General features: G+C 47.7%; 2 protein-coding genes across 4 annotated transcripts in view; one reads left to right on the top strand and one right to left on the bottom strand.

The window, feature by feature from the left end:
* PRKAR1B (protein kinase cAMP-dependent type I regulatory subunit beta) overlaps positions 1-17,981 on the bottom strand; it is a 117,243-nt gene extending 99,262 nt beyond the window's left edge. The window contains exons 1-2 of one of the 3 annotated variants that reach the window (XM_079953940.1): positions 17,666-17,981; positions 15,844-16,047 (exon numbers count right to left, since the gene is read on the bottom strand). In XM_079953940.1, the coding sequence (XP_079810066.1) occupies positions 15,844-16,020 (177 nt within the window). In that variant the 5' untranslated portion in view covers positions 16,021-16,047; positions 17,666-17,981. The remainder of the gene's footprint in view (positions 1-15,843; positions 16,048-17,665) is intronic. The other 2 variants (XM_079953941.1, XM_079953939.1) reach the window with 2 other exon arrangements.
* Positions 17,982-21,765: 3,784 nt separating this feature from the next.
* DNAAF5 (dynein axonemal assembly factor 5) overlaps positions 21,766-23,018 on the top strand; it is a 28,496-nt gene continuing 27,243 nt past the window's right edge. Inside the window, exon 1 of the mRNA XM_079953763.1 lies at positions 21,766-22,339. Coding sequence (XP_079809889.1) covers positions 21,781-22,339 — 559 coding nt within the window. The 5' untranslated portion in view covers positions 21,766-21,780. The remainder of the gene's footprint in view (positions 22,340-23,018) is intronic.

Here is a 23,018-nt window from a genome sequence, read left to right as displayed (position 1 = left end):
GACTTAAGGAGAAAGAAGGGTTGGTCCAAGGCATATTGCTGCCTGAGGCAGAGCAGCAAATGGTGTCTCACGCTTCTCACCCACCTCCAGCTAAGACGCTTAGAACCAGTGGTGGGTGGTGGCCATAGGGCGGAAGCCAGGGAGGTCAACAGTAGGTGGCGCCAGAGCCAGTGGACAGGCAGAGCCAACAACTTCTGGTTTTGTCGCCATCCTCCTCCTCCTTGTTGGGTTCTACAAGGGCAACACTGAAAAGAAGGAGGATGCAGTTGATAGCCAATGCCACCCCTTGGGCTGGGTGTAGGTAAGAAGGCAGGCAGGTGGGGGCTGCTGATGCCACTGAGGTTGTTGGGGGCTGTGCCCCATTTGCTCTAAAGGAGCAGCTTCCACTCCATAGTACCCAAGGTCAGTACTCAAGGTCAGTCAAGTGGCTTTGTTGTGTCTCCACTATCAGAGGCTTTTGAGTACTAATTGCTAGAAACCACAGGCTGGGAGAGCGCTGCTGTGTACAGATCCTGCTTGCGAGCATCCCAGGGGGCATCTGGTTGGCCACTGTGAGAACGGGACAGTGGACATTGGTCAGTTTGGACTGATGCGGCACTGTCCCACCAATCTCAGTCTGCCCTCAGGTAGCCACCATCTTCCTACCTTCTTAATTCCTGCCATTCCAGAGAGTTGCACTGCCTTTTGTCTTCCTCCTCCTTAATCTCAGTGTTGCTCTTGTAGAACTCAGCAGGGAGAAGGTCAGGAACAAAACTAGATTTAGCTCTGCCTATCATTGGCTCTGGCGCCACCTACTGTTGGACCTCCAGGCCTTCTGCCCCACCAGTCCCAATGGGCACCCAGATGTTGGACTGATTGGGACACTGATTCTTCTTAATTAGGCCAATGGCTGCATAAAATTGGGCCAAAGGCTGTAAGATTGCTTATAGCCTACTCCAGGTTTTTTTTTTTCTTTCCAGTTCTACAAAGCAAATCTCCTGACAGGTCCATGGGACTTGCTTATTTCAGTGATTCTTTATTTCCAAGAAAATAGCATTTTCTTCCTTGTCATTACATCTGTTGACCTCCTCCATCACCATCTAAGAAGTTTCAGCTTGTAAGAGCTAGACTCAAATTGACTATATGGATTTTTCCGGGAAGGGCTTCAAAAGAAAAAGCTAGCTATTAAATACCACCTAAGTGCTCTCCATTTGTTCTCTTCCACCTCTCACAGCATTCTGAAAAATAACAGCATGGAGCATGTTCCAAATAAATTATTCCATCCATTTCTTTTCATCAGGATTGATCCTAAGAAACATCACCCAAGTTGCCCTGAAAACCATTTCATCTACAAAATGAAACAAAACTTCTAAAACTCTTTTCTGGTTGTCCTTGAAATTATCCACAGTGAATCTGCATCGCTATTGTTGCTAATTAATTACAGAGGCTGCAATCCCAGCTTCATGTTTTTATCATTTTAAAAAGAGTATAAACAAGTACAAAAATACAAAATACAGAAAAACAGAGGGCAAATCCAACTCTCTTAAACACTTGTGAGAAATTGGAAACCCTAAAAATTGCTCACCTCTCCCCTAAAGGCAACCCATATATATTATACCAGCACAATTAAGCAGCAGATATGGGGACATCACCTTGCAACAAAGATCCCTATAGTTAAAGCAATGGTTTTCCCAGTAGTGATGTATGGAAGTGAGAGCTGGATCATAAAGAAGGCTGATCGCCGAAGAATTGATGCTTTTGAATTATGGTGCTGGAGGAGACTCTTGAGAATCCCATGGACTGCAAGAAGATCAAACCTATCCATTCTGAAGGAAATCAGCCCTGAGTGCTCACTGGAAGGACAGATCGTGAAGCTGAGGCTCCAATACTTTGGCCACCTCATGAGAAGAGAAGACTCCCTGGAAAAGACTCTGATGTTGGGAAAGATGGAGGGCACAAGGAGAAGGGGACGACAGAGGATGAGATGGTTAGATAGTGTTCTCGAAGCTACCAGCATGAGTTTGACCAAACTACGGGAGGCAGTGGAAAACAGGAGTGCCTGGCTGCTCCGGTCCATGGGGTCACGAAGAGTCGGACACGACTAAACAAAAACAACAACAATATGGGGTAAGCCCCAATGAATTCAATAGGAACATAAGAAACTACGTTTGACTCTAAAGCGTACATAAGTTTGTGAATCAAATCAAATCAAATCAAATTTTATTAAACGGTCACAGACCAGATTAACTCGTACAGCTAGTCATCGAAACCTAACACCGGAGAAAACAAAGGACAATTTCAATACAGATTAGACCATAACAACAATTTAAAATTAGACAGCATGAATAAAATTAAGTATTTGCCTTCGCCTGCATGTTGACATTGGAAAGCTCTTGTTTCCTGCGCCTAATAGCGGCTACACAGAATTTAGCAACATTGATAGTGATTTCAGGAACCTTATCTTCTACCAAGGCTCTCATACATTGGAGTTCTGGTTCATTTTTGTGAATCTGCTTCCCTGCACGCCACTCTTTCATTTCCACCCACACCCAGTTCAGCTCCAATAATGGAAATGAGTCCATTGTAGCAGGGTCTTCAAGCAGCCCAGCAACTCTCCCCCCAATTTACAGCAAAACTGGCAATCATCTGCTCAACCAAAACAATATTTGGTCAAGTTTCCAAATGGGGTTAAAATGGGCCAATCATAAATCCCTCTTTTTTATTGCCCTGGTTTCTCCGTAACACCCACTTTTTGTTTCACAAAAAACATGTTCTCCACTTTCTTTACCATGTGTTCATTGGATTTTCCATGGACCTACACAGAACCCATCCATCCCATCCCTGTACAATCACTTGATGCTCCTTGGACCTGCATAGAACCCATTGCTTCAATTCCTGGTCTCCCTCTCGATGCTCCTCTGACCTGTCTAGAACCCTCCACTGTCTTCCCTCCATGCTTGCTTGGTGCTCCTTCTGCCCACGTGAAACCCTCTTTCGATATCCTTTTTCATACTTGTTCTTGGTTTGCCGAGACTTGACATTTCCAATGCAGAAATAACATTTCAAAAAGAAGATAGAGAAGTCCCAAACAAAGATTTTTCAAATGTATTAATTTTTGCTGCAGCATAGAACCCTTGTTGGCAACTAACTAATTAAACAAGGAACAAATCTTGAACTCAACAATGCAAAGAGGTCAACCGTCACTGGATCTGACACCAAATGCATTCCCAGGCAAGTTGAGACACTGACATCCCATCTCTCAACAACAGTGGCTATGGCACACCCTGCCCTTGAGCAGACACCTTACAGGCTAGTCCAGGGATAGGAAATGGGTGGCCTTCCAGATGTTGATGTCGTGAACCCTGTCTGGACAAAGAGTTGGGAGGCTGCAGGGCCATCACATGAGGGTCTGGGTCTGGGTAAGGGCTCAGAGCTGACTGCGGAAGACAGGAAGACTATTGTGCCTGAGGCAGTTGGACAAGAACTTAGATAGGAATTTCCTAGACCACAAAAGCCAGAGCTTGGACCCTCACAGGCAACCTCCCCTGAGCCTGAAGAACCAATGTCTCCCACCACACATCACTAGTCAGGGACAGCTGTGAGTGAGAAAGGTTATGGAACAAAGGAGGGGTCTTCAGGTCAGAGGGTTGGCCCTTAAGTTACTCAAGGTGTGGGGAGGAAGTCTGGAGTGAGAGGCATAAGAGGCCTCAATCTGCTCCCCACCTTTGTTGGAGAAAGTTGCTTGCTTGGAGCTTTCTGTGGAGAGAGAGGCATAAAAGGAATCTGGAGAAAGAGGTGGGTATAGAAGGCTTTAGTCTGCTCCCAACCATTGATGGAGAAAGATGCTCACTCAGAGCTGTCCATGGTCCAAAAACCTTCAACCAGCTTTGCTTCTTTCTCTGTAGGCTTTGGAACTGGACCAGAACACAACTCCTGTTTTCACTGGCCTCAGCTAGCACGACCAATATTTCGGGACAATGTGATATTTATTCCAGAGACATCTGGAGGACCACTGTCCCCAGCCCAGGTATAATTCCATGCCCATTTCTCCAGAGGTAGTTTGTTTTATTTATTTCCAGATATTTGCAAAATGCCGAGGCTGGCCACTTATCCAACACCCAAAAGTGGATCGCCAAAAAAGCAGACAAAGGAGGATGCCAATTTGCACAGGATTTGTATATGATTACTTGAATGCACCGATGCAAATTTAGATATATTACTGTAAGTTATAAGAAATACAATACATTTTGCCATAGTGGTAAAGACTGACCAGCTGGCCTGTGCTGACTGTAAACAGGGGAAGAAGTGCTCTCCCATCCTAAGAGTTCTTTATCTTAAAATGAGCCTTGGACTGGACATCCCATCAAATGGAGGACCAGTCCTGCCATGCATACTGTCTTGAACTGGCAGGACAATGGAGAGGAGGAAGAGCATCCCAGTGAGGGGTGCAGCCGTGACTGGGACCCACTGGAGCAAGCCAGGGATGGGAAAGGAGAGGTTGGGGTTTCAGAAAGTACACACAGGGTGACAGATGCCGGCTAGGGGATGGGGGTCAGTGTGCAGGAACCAGAAGAGCAGGACCCCTACTCAGAGCCAGAGAGGCCCCCATCTCCATGAACAAGGTGGGCTCTGAGGCAGAGGGAGGCCGAGGCAGGCAAGGGCCAACAGCCCAGGTGGAGCAGGCTCAGAACAGGTGAGGATCACAAGCCTTGTCAAGCCCAGATGGTGCAATCAACATGCAAGGTATAAACGGGAAGCAGAGCTGAGGTGCTGGTTCTGCTTAAATGTTGATGGACCTCAGCTTAGATGCTCTGGCACCTCTATGGGACTGTGCTTCGGTATTGGCTTTGGACTGTGTTTTCTGACTGATGTACTTTGGGCTTGGCTTACTTGGATTGACTCTGGACTACGTTCCCTGACTTTGGATTTGACATACTGTATACACCAGCAGGAGGGACACGGGTGGTGCTGTGGGTTAAACCACAGAGCCTAGGACTTGCCGATCAGAATGTCGGCAGTTCGAATCCCCGCGACGGGGTGAGCTTCCGTTGCTTGGTCCCTGCTCCTGCCAACCTAGCAGTTCGAAAGCACGTCAAAGTGCAAGTAGATAAATAGGTACCACTCTGGCGGGAAGGTAAACAGCGTTTCTGTGCACTGCTCTGGTTCGCCAGAAGCGGCTTAGTCATGCTGGCCACATGACCCGGAAGCTCCCTTGGCCAATAAAACCAGATGAGCACTGCAACCCCAAAGTCAGTCACAACTGAACCTAATGGTCAGGGGTCCCTTTACCTTTACTTTTACCTTTATACATCAGCAGGACTTGCCGCTAGGTAGACCAGGGGGTTCAGGACACACTCAGAACTTGTTGTTGTTGTTGTTTTCATTTTGTATTTTTTGATGTAAACCACTCCATATCTTTGGATGAAGGGTGTATATAAATAATGATGATGATGATGATGATGATGATGATGATGATGTAACATCAGCATCCTTTACAGCAGGGATGGGTAGTCTATGGTCCTTCAGATGTTGTTCAACTCCAACTCCCACCAGCCCAGCCAACTGTCAGGGATGAAGGGAGCTGTAGTCCAGGAAGGTCTGGAGGAACACAGGTCTCTTGTTTCTGCTTCACATGATAATAACAACCTCATATCTCTCTTATGTTCCTCCAGCTCTACTTCTCCTCCCACAAAATTCTTTCCCTTATAAGAACATGAGCTATTATCAAATCCTGTAAACTTTTCAAGAGAATTACCATTGCCCTTGGCAATCCAACCCTAAATTAACATAAAGACTCAAATGCTTGGGAAAGAGCTATATGTGAATTACGTTCTCTTTCAGGCAGTTGTTCTTGGCTTGTGAGGTCATGGAACTCCTCACAAAGCTAAGGCACCCTTCTGCGCATGCTCCTGGTTGGCCACATTGGCCAGGAACAGGATTGGTTGTCTTCATACATTAACTTTCAGTTCATCATCAACAAACTGTCTTTGTAACAAGCCTGTTGCTTCCAGAAGAATTACTCTGCTGTGGTTTGTGCAAGATATCTGGGATATATAACCAGGGCTGGCTTTTGTTTTTTAATTTCCCTTGACTATAGCCACATTGCTCTGGTTCAAATGTCTTGTGCTGCACACTTCCAAATATCACAATGCCTGTGCAAGTATATAATAATAATAATAATAATAATAATAATAATAATAATAAATTTATTATTTCTACCCCGCCCATCTGGCTGGGTTTCCCCAGCCACTCTGGGCAGTTCCCAGCAGAGGACTAAAAACAGAACAAAACTTCAAACATTAAAAACTTCTCTAAACAGGGCTGCCTTCAGATGTCTTCTAAAAGTCAGATAGCTGTTTATTTCCTTGACATCTGGTGGGAGGGCGTTCCACAGGGCGGGCGCCACTACCAAGAAGGCCCTCTGCCTGGTTCCCTGTAACTTCGCTTCTTGCAGTGAGGGAACCACGAGCTCCCACTCGCCCCAGACTGGTGTTTTATTGTGGGTGTATCCTGCATGTTATTGGCACAATAATAGCGCATTCTTGATGGATTTCCTCTGCTTTAGTTTGCTCTGTGATGCTTTCCCAGTGCTGCCACATTGGCCCCATCTGTGATGGGTTGTTGTTTTTTTGGCCCCTGCTTAAAACATTTGTGTTTGGGCAATACCAGGCATAGGCAAACTCGGCCCTCCCGATGTTTTGAGACTACAGTTCCCATCATCCCTGACCACTGGTCCTGTTAGCTAGGGATGATGGGAGTTGTAGTCCCAAAACATCTGGAGGGCCGAGTTTGCCTATGCCTGGGCAATACTATCCAGACACGTAGATGTTTACATGTTTAAAACTCTCTTTAGTTGGTTGCTAGTTTTATTATTGTTTTTAGACAGAGATAATAATATTTTTTAGAAAAATGCTTTTAACAACTTATTTTTAGCTGCCTTTGCTGGTAATTTTAATATTTCTTGTAAATCACTTAAGGTTTTGTTACAATCAAGCAGTATATAAAAATTGTGTTGAACAAACGAATAAAACCAGGCCATGCTTGCCTCTGAAACAATCTGTTGCCACATCTTATCAAGGATTCTAGTAAAATCTACTTAGCGAATATTCTTGCTCCATTCCTGCTTCCATCCTCACTTTCCTTCACAAGAAGTGACCTTCTCAAAGACTCCATCCCTGTTTTCTCTCGACTGCTTTACTGTCGAGCACAAAGGAGGCACATTCCCCATCCTTCAAAGCTCATTTAGCCGAACAGAGCTGCCGTCATCCTGAAACGCAAGCTTTTCATGCAAAATTCATACCCACATCTCTGCAGACATGGCTTTTATGATGCATTAAGCTGTAACGTCAAGCTAAGCTGCAAACACGGCTACGCTTGCTCTGCAAAACGTCAAGATACTAATAAGGGAAGGTGGCAACTATTAGGGTGGGGGGGTCAAATCTACTCTGGTTGTGCTGAAGATTAAAGCAGGATTGTACAACAACACAGCACCCGTCCCCTCTTGAGTTTAGAGGTTGATGGGTCTGAGTTCAGCTGATGCCAACAACTCCAACGCGGAAAAAGTTAGCAAGGAAATGTCTTGGTGGTTGGTGCCTATTAGAAATGGTAAGGCAGAAGGCAAATGACCAACAGGAGGTGGAGCCAGAACCAATGATAGGCGGAGCTGACCGATTGCAAGTAAGAAAACAGACAGGTAGGTACTGGCTAGCTGAGGGCAGACGGAAGCCGGTGGAGTAGTGCCCCCTTTGCCCTAATGGAGCAGCTGCCTGTGACTACATGGCGGAAACCATGAGCTTCAGAGTCAGAATCTTACGCTGGTTCACTGTGCCACCGGCATCTGCTGGATGGGAAAGGGAACTGCTGGGATATCAAACTAGGAGACTTGGCACCAAAGTACGGAATCCTCCTGGCTCACCCAGGGGCCAATCCGGCTGCATGTCCTGACGACTAAGGGGGCCACTTATCCATTTCCCAAAACAGAGAGAACAAAACAGGACACCAATTTGCCTATCAGTTGCATGTACTAGTTTACATGTAAAGATGAAGATAATTGGAAATAATTACTACAATTTAAATAGGCATTCAATACACCCCATCCTAGTAGGGAACCAAGCAGAGGATCTTCTTGGTAGTGGCGCCTGCCCTGTGGAACACCGTCCCATCAGATGTCAAGGAAATAAATAACTATCTGGCTTTTAGAAGACATCTGGAGGCAGCCCTGTTTAGGGAAGTTTTTAATGTTTGATGTTTTACCGTGTTTTTAATATTCTGTTGGGAGCCGACCAGAGTGGTTGGGGAAACCCAGCCAGATGAGTGGGGTATAAATAGTAAAATAATAATAGTAATAGTAGTATTAGTAGTAGTAGTAGTAATATCACTGTGACCAGGTAACCTGTGTGCCTGTTCAGTCTGTTATCCAGGTGCTGCTAACTTCAAGGTCCTGCACCTGTTCTCCCTTCTTAGGGGTGTTTGACTTTAAGCTGACCTCAGAGTAGACACCATTCAAATAGAAGGCAGTTCTCCAACATTTTTCAAACAGAAGATAGGACACCCTAGTCATAGCTCTGGCAATTTCCAGGACTAAAGCAGTTCCATCATCCCTGACCATTGGCTAAGTTGGCTGGGGATGATGGGAGTTGTAGTCCATCAATGCCTGGGTATCCAAGGTGAAAGAAAACTGGACTAGAAGCTGAGGGTCAGTGGTCCACCACTGAACCAGAGCTCCTGAAGGCCAAGATGCCACAGATCTCTGGGCCAGAGACTCCAATTCCAGGTCCAGCAAGCGCTGGCGAGTGGGTGTTGTGTTGAAATTGGGCCGAGCAGCCCCAATGGAGCACCAGGTGGCCTAGTGAGATACCTCAGGAGCACAGAACCTTTTTCAGCCTGAGTGTCACATTCCCTTCGGAGGCCACATGGCAGTCATCACTGGGGACAGAGGCAAAGTGGGAAAAGCAACTAACGTAAATTTCATCTCTGTATGGTAGATTGTTTTCTACATACATTCACACACTCTTCTCTGTCGCCCATCCGGGCAGGCAAGAGGAATGATCAAAGTTCAAAGATATTTGCCAATCAGGGAATAACACCAAGGATGAGATGAAACAACAACACGTGCAACCAATGCTTTTTTGGGAGGTACAAAATGAGGTGCCAGTGCTTGTATCTTGATTAACGTGCAAAATGGCTGCCATGGGCAGTAAAATAGAGAGAGAGAGGTGTCAGTACTTCATTAAAAAACCAGATAAAAGCAAGAACATAGAAATAAAACACAGTAAAATCCCAGTACTCAATCAAAGCGTGACTGTTAGGCACGGAAGTCTATACCAATGGTGGCCAGCTGAATTGGGTCTCAGAAGCCCTTCCCTTCCTTCCCTGAGCACTTATAGAACTGAGCAGGCAGGACAATGGGGACCTAGCTAGAATTAGTTGGCTTTTCTGTCATTGGCTATAGCTCCCCCTACTGTTGGCCTCCTGCCCTACCAGTATCAATGGGCACCAGCCACTCCTGACTCGAAGTTCTTATGGGGAAGTCCACCTGTTTCTTCCTCTGCTCATTCAGATTTCTGGCTTTGGGCTGGCCTGTCTCTGTGCATGCTTTAACTCAGCTGACAGCCCACAGTTATCTGAGAGGCCTGCCTGCCTACCCTCAACTTCAGAGTCTGACAAGGCAAGCTCAAGACCTAGTTCCCCCATCACATTGTGGCCACATCCATACCATAATCCTGAAGCACTCATGCCATTTTAAGGACCATGGCTTCCCCCAAAGAATTCTGGGAACTGTAGTTTGTTAAAGGTGCTGAGAATTGTTATCAGCACTTCCCATAAGCCATGGCTCTTAAAGTTGTAGAAGAGTGTTTTCAATGCATGGTCTGAATTTGTGTAAAACCTACTCATTGGGCCCACAATGGGCCTCTTTTTATAAGCTGAATTTTGAAAGAGAACTACGGTGGGCTCTCTACTGACCTCCACCATACTGCCACACTTTTAGAAGATATTAATAACTGAGGAGAAAAGGAAAGAACATCTTTTAAATGTACGTATCCATAATTTAGCCAAGCTTGCATTGTTCCTTGTTGACAAGAAGCCAAGCCTTAAGACACAAAGCTTCTTTCTCATGTACTGAAGGTGAAACTTTGCCTTTGGCACATTTCAAAATGTGTTTTGGAAACACGACGGAACAGTAGATTATTATTATGATGCGTTATATACAAAACACTCGCCCACTGGCATCGCGTATGAGAGGGGAAGGTGAGCTACACAACCAAGAGGCAGACCAAATGACGAGGTTTCAGAACCTGCATTCAAAACCCTGCACACTTTTAGAGTCTTTGCTCAACCATCTTGAGTGTCTCTGCACAACCACACTTCCTGGTTGGAGACAAAGTACCTTAGCATCTTTACCTGTCAGCCAGGCTCCTTCTGCTCTCCCCACACCCCAGCAAAGAGCCTGGACTGAATCATCAACGGCCAGGAGCCAGAGGAGAATGCCACACACAGAGGGATGGGGGAAGAACAGTGGCTCAGTGCACATTTAAAGGCAAAACGACTTAATTTGCACTTTCTGAAACAATACAAGTAGTGAAAAACAGCCATCCTTCAAAATTCAGCTTTTGCAAATGTTGTGGTACAGTGTTCCAAACAAACAATGTTTGTTTGTTTGTTTGTTTTTTTAAAAAAATACATATATTGGGGAAAATGTGCATAAAATTGTTATAGAACATGTACCTCTCCGACAAGACACAGGATCACAGAATTGTAATGTTGGAAGGGACCCTAAGGGTCATCTGGCCCAACACCCTGCAATGTGGGATATTTTTGCCCAACATAGGGCTCAAACCCACGACATGCTCTACTGAGTTCTCTCTCACACAATGAAACTATTGTTGAAAAATAACATACAGAAATGCATTATGTTATGGCAAGTTGCCTGCCAGAATATGTACATTAGTTGAAACCGCATACAAAAATACGTTTATTAAGAATAATTTTGCACTCAAATGTTAACAGATTTTAATTAGGATTTTAAAAAGAAAAATGCAGATTGCTGCAGAAATGTGGAGAACTAAATTTCAGACTTGAAACTAAGAACTGAAACTGATATGGCTGATCATTTCTACATACACACATACCAATTTTAATTGTAATTCCTCTTGGAAATCAACCTCAGGTTTTTTTTTTATTGTATTTTTATTAAAGATCTTATTGGTTTGGAAATCAACCTCAGTTGAAAAGCACAGCATAAATTGAATAAAACAGCAAACAATGATCTTGTCTAGGTCAGTAATATAAGCCAAACTGCACATCTCGGGATCTGTCCTATGTTCTTTGGCATATATGACAATGCAACAGGTGCAGGAGCTCAGTGTTACAGCACCATTGATAGCCTTGCCCTCTGTGAATTTGTCTAATCCTCTTCCAAAGGCCTTGCAATTAAAGCGTCACAGAGGTATCCAAGCAAGATTCAGATTCAGGTGTCAAAAGGGCCTGCACAAAATCTCACCTCTCCTTCTGCATCTTTGCTTATTTGAAGGACTTCATCATTGAAAGACTGGATAGACCAAGCATCCCCAACCTGCGACCCTCCAGATGTTTTGGCCTACGACTCCCATTATCCCTAGCTAACAGGACAAGTGGTCAGGGATGATGGGAAATTGTAGTCCAAAATATCTAGAGGGCCAAAGGTTGGGGATGCCTGGGATGCACACATCTCAAGCAACTGCTCCCCCGCTCCCAAAACATGATAGTTCATTCTTTAGTTAACTCTGCTCAACAGGAACACAAGAGATGATCCTTCTGATTTTCTCTTCTTTCATTCCCTTAAAGCAATGATCACCTCTGAGCCAAGCAAGCATCTCAGAAGGTTTCCTGTGCACTTGGTCTGCCTCAGGCTGCCCCACAGTCCTCTCTCTATGAGTTAGGCTTCTCTTACCGACCCCTCTGCACCCAAGCGTACGTGAGGTGATTTTAACTCGTTTTCGTCTTCACCAGAACAACTTAGGCCCCAAATATCTGAAAGACCACCTTCATCCCCACAGGCCCTCTTGCGTGTTAAGATCAGCAAAGGAGACTCATTTGGTATGATTCTCATTATTATGAATAATAACAATATCCCACCTTTTCCTCCAAGGAGATCAAGGTGGCATAAATGGTCCCCCCCCTTAATCACTAGAGCAACCCTGTGAGGTAGGTTAGGCTGAGAGGAAGTGACTGTCCTGAGGTCACCTGGTGAGCTGCATGGCTGAGTGGGGATTTGAACCCTCTTGTCCCATGTCCTAGTCCTACACTCTATCCACTAAACCACCACAGTGGCTCTCTGAAATTGTTGTTGTTGTTGTTCCTTACCCATCCTTCACCATAAGGTCCCAAGGCAGGTTACAGCAATTTAAAATCCAATAATTAAAAAACAGTTAAAACAAATTCCAGTCACAGAAATGGGGTAGGTGCTGAAAAGACATATCTCAAGGGTCAAAGGCCAGGGTCAAAATATGTATCTTCAGCATGTGGTGGGAAACTATACAAGAAAGGTGCCAGACACACCTCTCTGGGGAGAGAGTTCTGCTAGCTAAGAGTTGCCACAAAGAATGCCCTTTCCTGAGCCACCCCACCCCTGAACTTCTGAGGGTGGTGGAACTCCCAAGAGGGCCTCCTCTGCTGGTCTTCAGGCATGAAGAAGGTCTGCAGGATACTTCCACCAGCCTCAGAAGCATGGGCATAGCCAGGGTGTGCAGCTGCCCTCCCAATCAAATAAAGAAAAATGCTTAACTAGCTGACCAATTGCATCACAGATAACTCTGTTCTGCCCCCCAAAAAACACAAAGCTTGCCCCCACTCAAATAAATCCTGGTACGCCCATGCTCAGAAGTGTGGGGAAAGCTGGTCTGGGAGTGGGCATTACCTGTGGCAGACCCTAAATTGTGGCACTCCTTCCTCACAAAGGCTCATTTACACCTCCCTTTTGCTGTCTACCACAAAGATGCCTCTTTACCTTGGTCTCTGGTGAGTATTTTGTTTTGTGGGACCCTCCTCATTTGCTGGATGTATACTGTTCAGTTTTTGAATGCTTTTTCTTGGCTTTTTTTAAATACCTGTAACTGTTTTATCTGTGTTTATAACTGTATTTTATACTGTAGCAACCCACCCTGGGACCTTAACGGTGAAGGGCAGGCAAGAAATCTTACATATAAACAATGAATAAAAATCTTGACCATTCCTGCTTATGCCAGTCTTGCAAGTTGAACGCTGTTGTTTGCTGAAAGTGTTAGGCTAGCTAGATCTAAGTTTACGTTTTATTTTATCTTGTACTCTGCTTATCTCTGTCCCCCTTCTTTAATCACTGTTCTTTACCAAAATAAACTCTCTATCATTTCGAATGCTGGAGGTTGGCTGGTTGCTTTCAGATTGCTACAGTTTTATCTCCCCCACACCAGGCTCCTCAGCAGCATGTCCCAAGGTCGGGACAAACAGAGAGTCCAGAGAGGAAGGTCCCATTCTTGCATCCAGCAGAGAGTCTGCTGACATTTCCCAGTTTCCAGGACAAGAGCCCGAAAGCTGTGGGCAGTGGCGTAGCGTGGGTTGTCAGCACCCGGGGCAAGGCAAGTAATTTGCGCCCCCTAACCCCTGGATTTTAGCAATCAAGTGCGAGCGCGCGCCCCCAGATGTTGCGGCCGCCCCCCCTGCACCCCCACGCTACGCCACTGGGGCTGGGGGCGAGCGAAGGAGCCAAGGACCCCCCCCCCCTTAAGGCTCAGCAGGAATTTATTAAATTTATTATTTGCGGAGCCCCCGCGGGCCGAGGCAGCCGAAGCCCCCTCCCCTCGGGCGCCTCCCCGCCCCCTCCTCTCCTTGGGCTGTAGGTGGAGCCCGCGCTCTGAGGCGCTCCAGATCCGGGCTTGGCGAGCGCCTCTCCTCCCCCCGGCCTGGTCCGGGGGCTTCCAGCCGCGCTCCGTCCTTGCCCGACCCCCCCCCCCCGCGGCTGAGACTTGCGCTGAGAGCCGGAGCCAGCGGCGCCCCCTTCCGCCGGGAGACCCTCGCCCGCCTGCCGGCTTCCTCTCGGAGGGTTTTGGGGAGAGCAGGGCGCGGCGAGGCCCCTTGGAGCTCTCCTCCCTCCCCGTCGGCAGAAGCAGCCGCTGCCTGTGGCTGGGCCGAGGGGATGGCGTCGGCGTCGGGGTGCGGAGGCTGCCCATGCCCGGCCAGGCGTTGGTGGCAGCGTCGGCACTGCTGCAGCGGCTGCTCCTCCTGCGAGCAGTGAGTGGAGCGCAGCCGCAGCAGCAGCGGCGGCGGGGGGCGCGCGCACGCTAGGGCGCAAGGCTGGCGGTGGCGGCGGGAAGCCCGGCGGAGGAAGGAACTTGTCTCTTCCCTCTGGACTCGCGCCCCCCTAGATGTTGCACCCGGTGCGGCCGGAACCCCTGGCACCCCCCACGCTACACCACTAGCTGTGGGTATCCCTGATCCCCACTAACTTAGAGGCTTATACAGTGGTACCTCGGATTACATACACCTCAGGTTACATACGCTTCAGGTTACAGACTCCGCTAACCCAGGAATAGTACCTTGGGTTCAGAACTTTGCTTCAGGATGAGAACAGAAATCGTGCAGCGGCAGAGGTTAAGAACAGTTTTAGGTTAAGAACGGACCTCCGGAACGAATTAAGTACTTTACCCAAGGTACCACTGTGATACCTCAGGATGCGAACGGGATCTGTTCTGGAGCCCCGTTCACATCCCGAAGTGAACATAACCCGTGTCCGTGCGTCTGTGCACCCGCGGGTCATGTTTCTGCGCTTCCGCGCATGCACGTGGCGTCATTTTGAGCGTCTGCACATGCGCGCGCAGCAAAACCCGGAAGTAACGCACTCTGTTACTTCCGGGTTGCCGCAGAGCGCAACCCAAAAATATTCATCCTGAAGCGTATTTATCCCGAGGTATGACTGCATCATCATGTTGTGACTGTGCTACCTAAAGCTTAGAACCATCTATGAATGGTGTTTTACACCGTTGCACAGTAGATGTACGCACAAGGCTCAGTGATTGCCCCACTTGTGGGTGCCCTTGGCATCGGGCACAGCAAAGGACATAACTCGGCATGAAATTTGCATATTCTGATTTATATGTAAAGATTCCTCTGGGAAATCAGGGTGGTGGGTGGCTGAGGTTTCAGCACTACACACTATAAAGCGGCCAACCGGCCTGTAAGCAAAGATTTCCCTTTGTTTATAAAAAGCAGGAAGGGGCAGGAATTAGGGATAGGCGAATCTGTCCATTTCAGTTTCTCATTTCCCCATGCTTCAGTTCTCCAGATCTCCACATCCGTTTGTGAATTCCTTTTTCTCTCTCGTGGAAATTCGTCAGTGCTGTTGTGAAATTTCTCCTAATACACACCTTTTGGTGCGCAACCAAATATGTTTTTGCAAGCAATTTCAACAAATGTAATGCATTCTGCATGTTACTTTCATGAATATATGCCTTTCTATGCACACTTTACTCCCACCATTTGCATTCTTGTGCACATTACTTGGCCACATTACTTGCACTGAAAAATTTGGAGAAATACAAATTTCAAAGGATGGCTTTGTTCTGGTTCATATACTGACTCAGAAAGTGTAGAATAGGTAGTTTCACCTTAAAATGAATAGAATTTCTCCCCCAACCCCAAACAGGATGTATAGAGGTTGCTAGGAAAGACCTGTAGTTCAGGCCCACAACACCACCACCTCACACCTTCCCATGATGTAAACATCACAGAGCTAGACAGACCAAGTGTCTCAGTCAATAACAAGCAGCTTCCTAAATACTGGAAGTATTTTTGATTTTGCCCTGCTGTTACATTTGTGCCCTTTGCCCCTGTGCATATTTGACAATCACTGACCTTCTCCAGTTTCTCAAAATGTTCTCGCAAGAACTTCATCGGCCGGTCAGGTTTTGCTATGCAGAGGTTGACAATGCACTCTTTCAGAATCTGCTGGATGTTATGCTTCTGAACGTAGCGTTCACATCCCTTCAGGCTCTCGTCGTCTTCCACATTGCAAGAAGACGAAGCAGCCATCTTTGTGACTGTAAACAGACAACAAACCTGGGTGAGAAAACGGCATGGTGTTTAAAGAAGCATAAGCCATTCTCCAAAGTCTTCAGGTGTACAAAACTGGACAGATATCAAGTTTTCAAATACTGGGCAAAAAGTAACTTTCAGTATCTCAGTCCTATCAAATCATCTGCCAGCAACATAGAATATACACTGCATGTTCTGACCCAAAAGACTTGAATAGCAAACCTACAATGTAGCAGTCCTTAAATGTTCAGTGTGTTATAAGTCGTAGGCTCTTCATTAGAAGTTTACCCCCCCCCCCAAAAAAAAAGTGAAAATGATCTTTCTACATAATCTTCTGCCCCTTCTGCATCATGGAGCAAAAAATATCCTAGCTCTGCCTGCACTAGACTGGTTTGCTCTTAAATTTTTTTTCATAATAATTGTTAGACACTGGTTTTGGGGAAACTGATCTTTATCTAATGGACCTGGTGAGTTGGTGGCTTAGCCTTTTGGCATACAGAACACCCCAATGCTATTTCCTTTCCTCTCTCTGCAAATTCCAAAGAAACCATTGCATACTATTCCTTGTCAAATTCTGAACTGTTCAGTTCATTCCCCAGCAAATGTGGTACAGAGAATAGCACCTCCACACCTTTTTATGTGTGTATTTATGGTTCTAGATATTAGTGCAGAACAATATATCAAGGAAACAATATTTGTTAGTGAAAGACAATAAGCCAGCACTCCTCTTTCATAAAAGCAAACAAGAGGGTGAATGACCCATTCCTCCAGTCAATGCATTTCAGACGCCAAGCTCATCCAAAATAAAAGGACACGTGTTCGAACTGCAACTGAGATTGATCGGGATGTGCAAACAAGAGAGCGGACTGTGCGGTGTCAATCACTAATTGCATTTCCCCCTCTTTAGGTAAGCGTAGGTCCAAGATTTGGATGTCTTTTGCACGCACGGATCCCCCATTGGCGGAGGACCTGACATCACATATTTTTGGAAGGTGATCCCCACAAGACTTCTAAGAGAGGAGGAACGGCAGGTCCAATCTCTTGTCAAACTGAATCTCAAATCACTGGAAGAAGATTAAAATTTGGGAGAAAACCGAAAAACGGAACAACAAATAAATAAAATTGCACAGCCTTAAGAGCTGCGCAGCGAGGGGACCCTCCTCCCCTTCCTTGTGCATCCTACCCAAAAGAGCAACATCTCTTAACACTGTGAGTGATTCAGACTGAGGGTTGCAGTCAGCCAACATCCTCATCCCTTGCTGGGGTTTGATTTATACATGGGGAAAGGCTGTCTCCCCAAGCATTCCCAATGCCTCCTTATATCCCCCAACAAAGGACCATCGCAGTCTCTCTCTCTCCCTCTTTCTCGCTCTCGATGGAGAAGGAGGGGTATCCTTCATCCTTCATCCTCTTCTCCCCTCCCTCTTCCACCGTCTCCATCAGCAACAGCCCTTTGTGCTGAATTAATTCTCTCAGCCATTGTTGCTGGGGGAACAGCTGCCAAAAGCAAGCAAGGGAGGAAGGAGGGATGGAGAGAGAGGAGGGTGAGTGGGGGGAAGAGATCAGAGATCCCCTCTCCATAGCGCTAGGGGGACAAGAGCAGGCTGCGCGTGCAATGCCAGAGGGGACCTTAGCTAAATACCTGAGTTGCTGGATCAGCGACAAGCAGCAGCGGCAGCTACAAACCTCTTCCTCTTTTAGCTCCCGTTATTCCGCAGTGCAGCCTCCTCCTCTTCCTCCTCCAGCGGCTGGATGGCTGCTCGTGAATCCCCCTTTCCCCTCCTCCGTGTGCTTTCAGAAAAGCCCCGGCAAAAGAGATCCCCGCTACTTATCCCCCCCCAGATTTGTCTGCCTGTCTGTGTTTTGATTCCCCCCCTTTTCTTACTCCCCTTGCACACAAAGCGTTAAGGCTCTGTTGCGCTAGCAGCAGCAAACCCACACACACAGGAAGTCCCAGCTGGCTGTCAGTCATAGGCAAGTTCAGCCTCCCTCCTGCATGGAGAAAAACACACACACACACACAGACACACACACAGACAGACAGGCTAGGAAGGAACATGCTCCAGGCCCTGTGCGATGCTTGTGGTTATGTTAGTCCAGTCACTTGCTTGGGGGATGATGATGTTGCTGCTGTTATTTTAAACTCACCCAAAATGGAACAGGTAGGGGAGAACTGGGGCACGATGGAGAGGCAAGCATCTGGGGGGATGGCTTAAAGAAGCAAGGATTTAGTGCCTGTTGAGACTAGTAGGGCAGAAGGCAATGAGCCCAGCAGCGGCTGGAGACAGAGCTGATGGCTGATGTAGCGAGAGCCAATGGCAGGCAAAACACACTAAATCTAGTTTTGCTCCCCACCCTCTTCCTACCTCCCAGGTTCTGCAAGGGGAAACCCTGAGCCTAAAGAAGAGGAAACCGATAGACAGCATGACCCCCTGGACTTTGACTTTTGTTGGCCTCTGTCTGTCTTTACAGACCTGGTATCCACCTGTAGCTGAAGCATACATTTAGGGGCTATTTTTTTTTTTATTTCACTGTACAATTGTATGGTGGCAGTGCTGCTGCTGTGACTCATCCTAGGTCAGGCTGTGACCTATAATATGTCCTGAAGACTAATGTATTGTACATATGCTCATCTGGGTCGCTTGTGAACAGATTGTGCACTATAATACACTTCCCATGCATGAAGGACCATAGCTCAGTGGTAGAATATAGGCTTTTCATGCAGAAGGTCCCAGGTTCAGTTCTTGGCGTCATGAGTTAAAAGGGTTCAGGCGACAGCTTACACCAGGGTATAGCTGTCAACTTTTCCCTTTTCTTGCGAGGAATCCTATTCGGAATAAGGGAATTTGCCTTAAAAACAGGGAAACGTTGACAGCTATGCACCAGGGACGTGATTTGTAGCAGATGACCAGGGATTTCTAACTCCCTGTTGTTTAATGGTAGCGACAGTTCTCCTTCTCCCAAAACCAAGCTGCCTAAATGAAGAAAAGAGGGGTGACAGGGATGCATTTTTATTACTTAAATTTGCCATTGATCCAGCAAAAAACTGATGTTTAATGTATACTGGCCTGCACAATATTTTTACTGGAAGGCACTGTGTAATACAGAAAGATACTGGAGGTGTAATGCTAGAAATATCCCACTGAAGCATATAATGAGAGCATGCTCAGTGACATTTTCTTTTTAGTCTGAAGTTATCCAGGTTGGTTTTTTTATTGGCAAAATCCTTGAAATTTGCAAATGTTTTAAATTACATTCCAGTAGTATGGGGATTAATGGCAAAACAACCAAGTAGATTTTGTGAGCCTTTATGGTTGCTGAGACTTCTACTTTGAGCTGGAAGGATAAACATCCACCACCTGTTTTGCAATGGTCTGAGGATCTCACTGCCCTTGCCACATTTGAACACATTTCTTATGTCTGAAATCTGTTTCATTACGTTTTTTATATTTCATTGTTATTTCACTTTTTATTTGTCATTCCACTGCTTGGGTATTTTGATGTTTCGCGGTCTACATGTTCTGCAAAATACATAAAGGTAAAGGTAAAGGTACCCCTGCCCGTACGGGCCAGTCTTGACAGACTCTGGGGTTGTGCGCCCATCTCACTTAAGAGGCCAGGGGCCAGCGCTGTCCGGAGACACTTTCCGGGTCACGTGGCCAGCGTGACATCGCTGCTCTGGCGAGCCAGAGCCGCACACGGAAACGCCGTTTACCTTCCCGCTGGTAAGCGGTCCCTATTTATCTACTTGCACCCAGAGGTGCTTTCGAACTGCTAGGTTGGCAGGCGCTGGGACCGAGCAGCGGGAGCGCACCCCGCCGCAGGGATTCGAACCGCCGACCTTTCGATCGGCAAGCCCTAGGCGCTGAGGCTTTAACCCACAGCGCCACATAGACATATATAAACAAATTGTACCACTCTGTCTTAGCTGGCAATCTTGCATCTGTGTTCTGAATAAAATGAAATTTGTGGGCCCTCTTCAGAAGTAGACCCATCCATATTCAATGTATTGCAGTAATCCAAACAGGAGGCTATCATGGCATGGATAACAGAAGCCAAGCTAGGGTTAAAAGGTGGTTCTTACCACAATGACAACCTTCTTCTTCACTGACAAAGATGGTCAAAGCATACATCAAAACAACATATCTGATATTTTAAGTCAGAGAGGGGGAGCCTGTGACCCTCCCAGCTGTTGCTGCACTACAGCTCCCATCATCACTAGCTATGCTGGCAGAGGCAAATAGCAGCTGGTTCTGAACATCATGAGTAACCCATCTTTTTTGGCCCTTTCTGTGTTCTGATATGTCCACCCCTAATGTTGTGGCAATTACCATAAACATGAAAGCAACAGCATGGGAGTGGTGTTCCCAGCTATCTCACTCCTTGCCTTTATGAGGCCTTGCAAATTGCTGCAGGGGAGGGTCTGTTTTTAGGACCAAGGGGTATTTTTAGGACCAAGGGGAAATCGTCCAGCTCCCTTGTTATTTTTGCTATTTACAGGTAGAGTAATGTTGTTAATGTAATCTTGTTATATTTATAGAACTTAAATCGCGTGTGTGTTTTGGTATGTTGTTACATTTGCTTTTGTTTCATTGTGAACTTGCTTTTGTACTGCTTTTCCCTGCTTTCTCTGTCATAAGCAGCTTTGAGTATGATTTTTTCAGTGTGTGTGGGAAAACGGCAAATAAAATCATGAACGAATGAGTGAAAAAGTAAAGGGAAAGTGCTTTCTTATCTGTCATTTGGATATAAAGCTATTCTCCTTTTATTTGCTAGTAGAATCTCTGCTTTGCTAGTAAGAATGCTGAGGGTCCACTTGCTGCTCACGTTAACCACACTCCCACTTGGGCACACAAAATGCTGTGCGAAGGCACACACTTGCCTTGCTGTCCCAAGACCTTGCATGGAGCCTTGTACGCCTCCTTCCAGCAACTCCTACAGCCAAATGTCTTGCTCTGCTTTCCTTTGGACCACATCAGTGAGACTGAGGGTCTTGTGGTCTGGCAGCCCAGGACCTCCAGACACACTTCCAAGGCTTGCGTCCCAAGAAGGTCACTTTGCTGCCGTTAACACAGAGGTTTGGCTTCACCCCAGCGGCACACTCCATTGTCTCTCAAGACAACAAGAATTCAGTAACCATTGACATTGGGTGAACTCCCCTGGGCTCTTCTTGGATGGAACCAGAAATGAATTAGTGCTTGTCAGAAGTGCTTGGGGTGAGTTTGCCTTCACCCTCAAGAGGTGCACTGTCGCTTGAGACAGACTAATACCAACATTAGGAACTGCAGTGCATTTTATTTTTTGACTCGTCGCTTTTGTGTTGCTTTAGGGCAGTGTTTCCCAACCTTGTGCCTCCAGCTGTTTTTGGACTACAATTCCCATCATCCCTTGCCACTGGTCTTGCTAGTCAGGGATATGGGAGTTGTAGTTCAAAAACAGCTGGAGGGACAAGGTTGGGAAACACTGCTTTAGGGTTCTCTCGTAAGCTGCTTCGCGGCAACTTAGTAGCAGAAAAGCATAAGAGCTCAGGCAGCGATCCTTGCTTATTGCGTTTAGTTAGCGCCGCTTTAGCAAGCCCGCGCACCTCCCCCCTCCTCCTCCTCTTGACGCCAAGCCGCGTCCTCGCTTTCCGGCCCCTGCCGTAAAGCACGTCCCCGGGCGCCGTAAAGAAACCCCGCCGGCGGCCGCGAAGCCGCGTCGGGGCCCTTAGCAACGGGCCTAGCCGCCGCCTTCCCTTAGCAACGGGCCCGCGGCAGCATGGCCGACGAGCCTGGGGCCATCGGAGACCACCACCCTCGGGTGGCCGAGGTCAGCCAAGCGGTGTCCCGGCACCTCGACCGCCTGCAGGACGGGTCCCGGCAGTCCCGCTTGCAGGCGCTGGCCGGCCTCCGCGCGGCGGTCCTGGAGCGGCCGCTGCCGCCGCCGGTGCTCCAGGAGGTGTTCTCCAAGGAGATGCTCCGGCCGCTGGCGCGCTGCCTGGTGGCCGACCCGGCCGAGCGCTGCCGGGAGCTGGCGCTGGAGCTGACCCGCCACGGCGTGAGCCAGGGCAGCCGGCCGGAGCAGGCGCTGCCCTTCCTGGTGCCGGCGCTGGCGCAGCGCCTGGGCCTCCCGCCGGGCGAGGGCGAGCCGTGCGAGGAGCTGCGCCTGGGCCTCCTGCAGCTGCTCAGCCTCCTGCTGCAGGCGTGCCGGGGAGACGCCCTGGCGCCTTACCTGCCCGAGCTGGTGCGCGCCCTGCGCAGCGCCCTCCTCGACCCGTATCCGCAGGCCAAGCGAGAGGGCTGCGCGGGAGCCGCCGCCTGCGCCAAGGCCATGCCAGGTGCGCGCAGGGGGGCTGGGGAAGGGGCTGCCTGGTGGACTGGAGGGTGGGGAGGGTGCAGAGAAGAAACCTGGCTTGGGACGGGGGGAGAAGGAAAGGGGGCCAGGGCACTTTGAAGAGCAGTGGAGAAAAGGTATTTCCCCCCCCCAGCTGGAGTTGGGTTGCTATTGGGTAAAGAAAAAAGGTAAAGGACCCCTGGACCGTTAAGTCCAGTCAAAGGCGACTGTGGGGTTGCGGCGCTCATCTCGCTTTCAGGCCAAGGGAGCTGGCGTTTCTCCACAGACAACTTTCCGGGTCATGTGCCCAGCATGACTAAACCGCTTCTGGTGCAGCGGGACACCGTGATGGAAACCAAAGCGCACGGAAACGCTGTTTACCTTCCCGCCGCAGCAGTACCTATTTACCTACTTGCACTGGCATGCTTTCAAACTGCTAGGTTGGCAGGAGCTGGGGCAGAGCAATGGGAGCGCAACTTGTCACATGGATTTGAACCACCGACCTTCTGGTTGGCAAGCCCAAGAGACTCCGTGGTTTAGGCCACAGCTCAAATTCATTCACAGAATCACAGATTTGTAGAGTTGGGAGGGGCCACGGGGTGGGGGGTTGTACATCCAACCCCTACCATGCAGGAATCTTTCATCCAACATGGGACTCCAAACTCAAGACCCTGATATGAAAA

The sequence above is a fragment of the Podarcis cretensis genome (assembly GCF_951804945.1).
Source record: "Podarcis cretensis genome assembly, chromosome: 14".
In the NCBI taxonomy this organism is placed as follows: Eukaryota; Metazoa; Chordata; class Lepidosauria; order Squamata; family Lacertidae; genus Podarcis; species Podarcis cretensis.
This window is presented reverse-complemented; position numbering and strand designations above follow the sequence as displayed.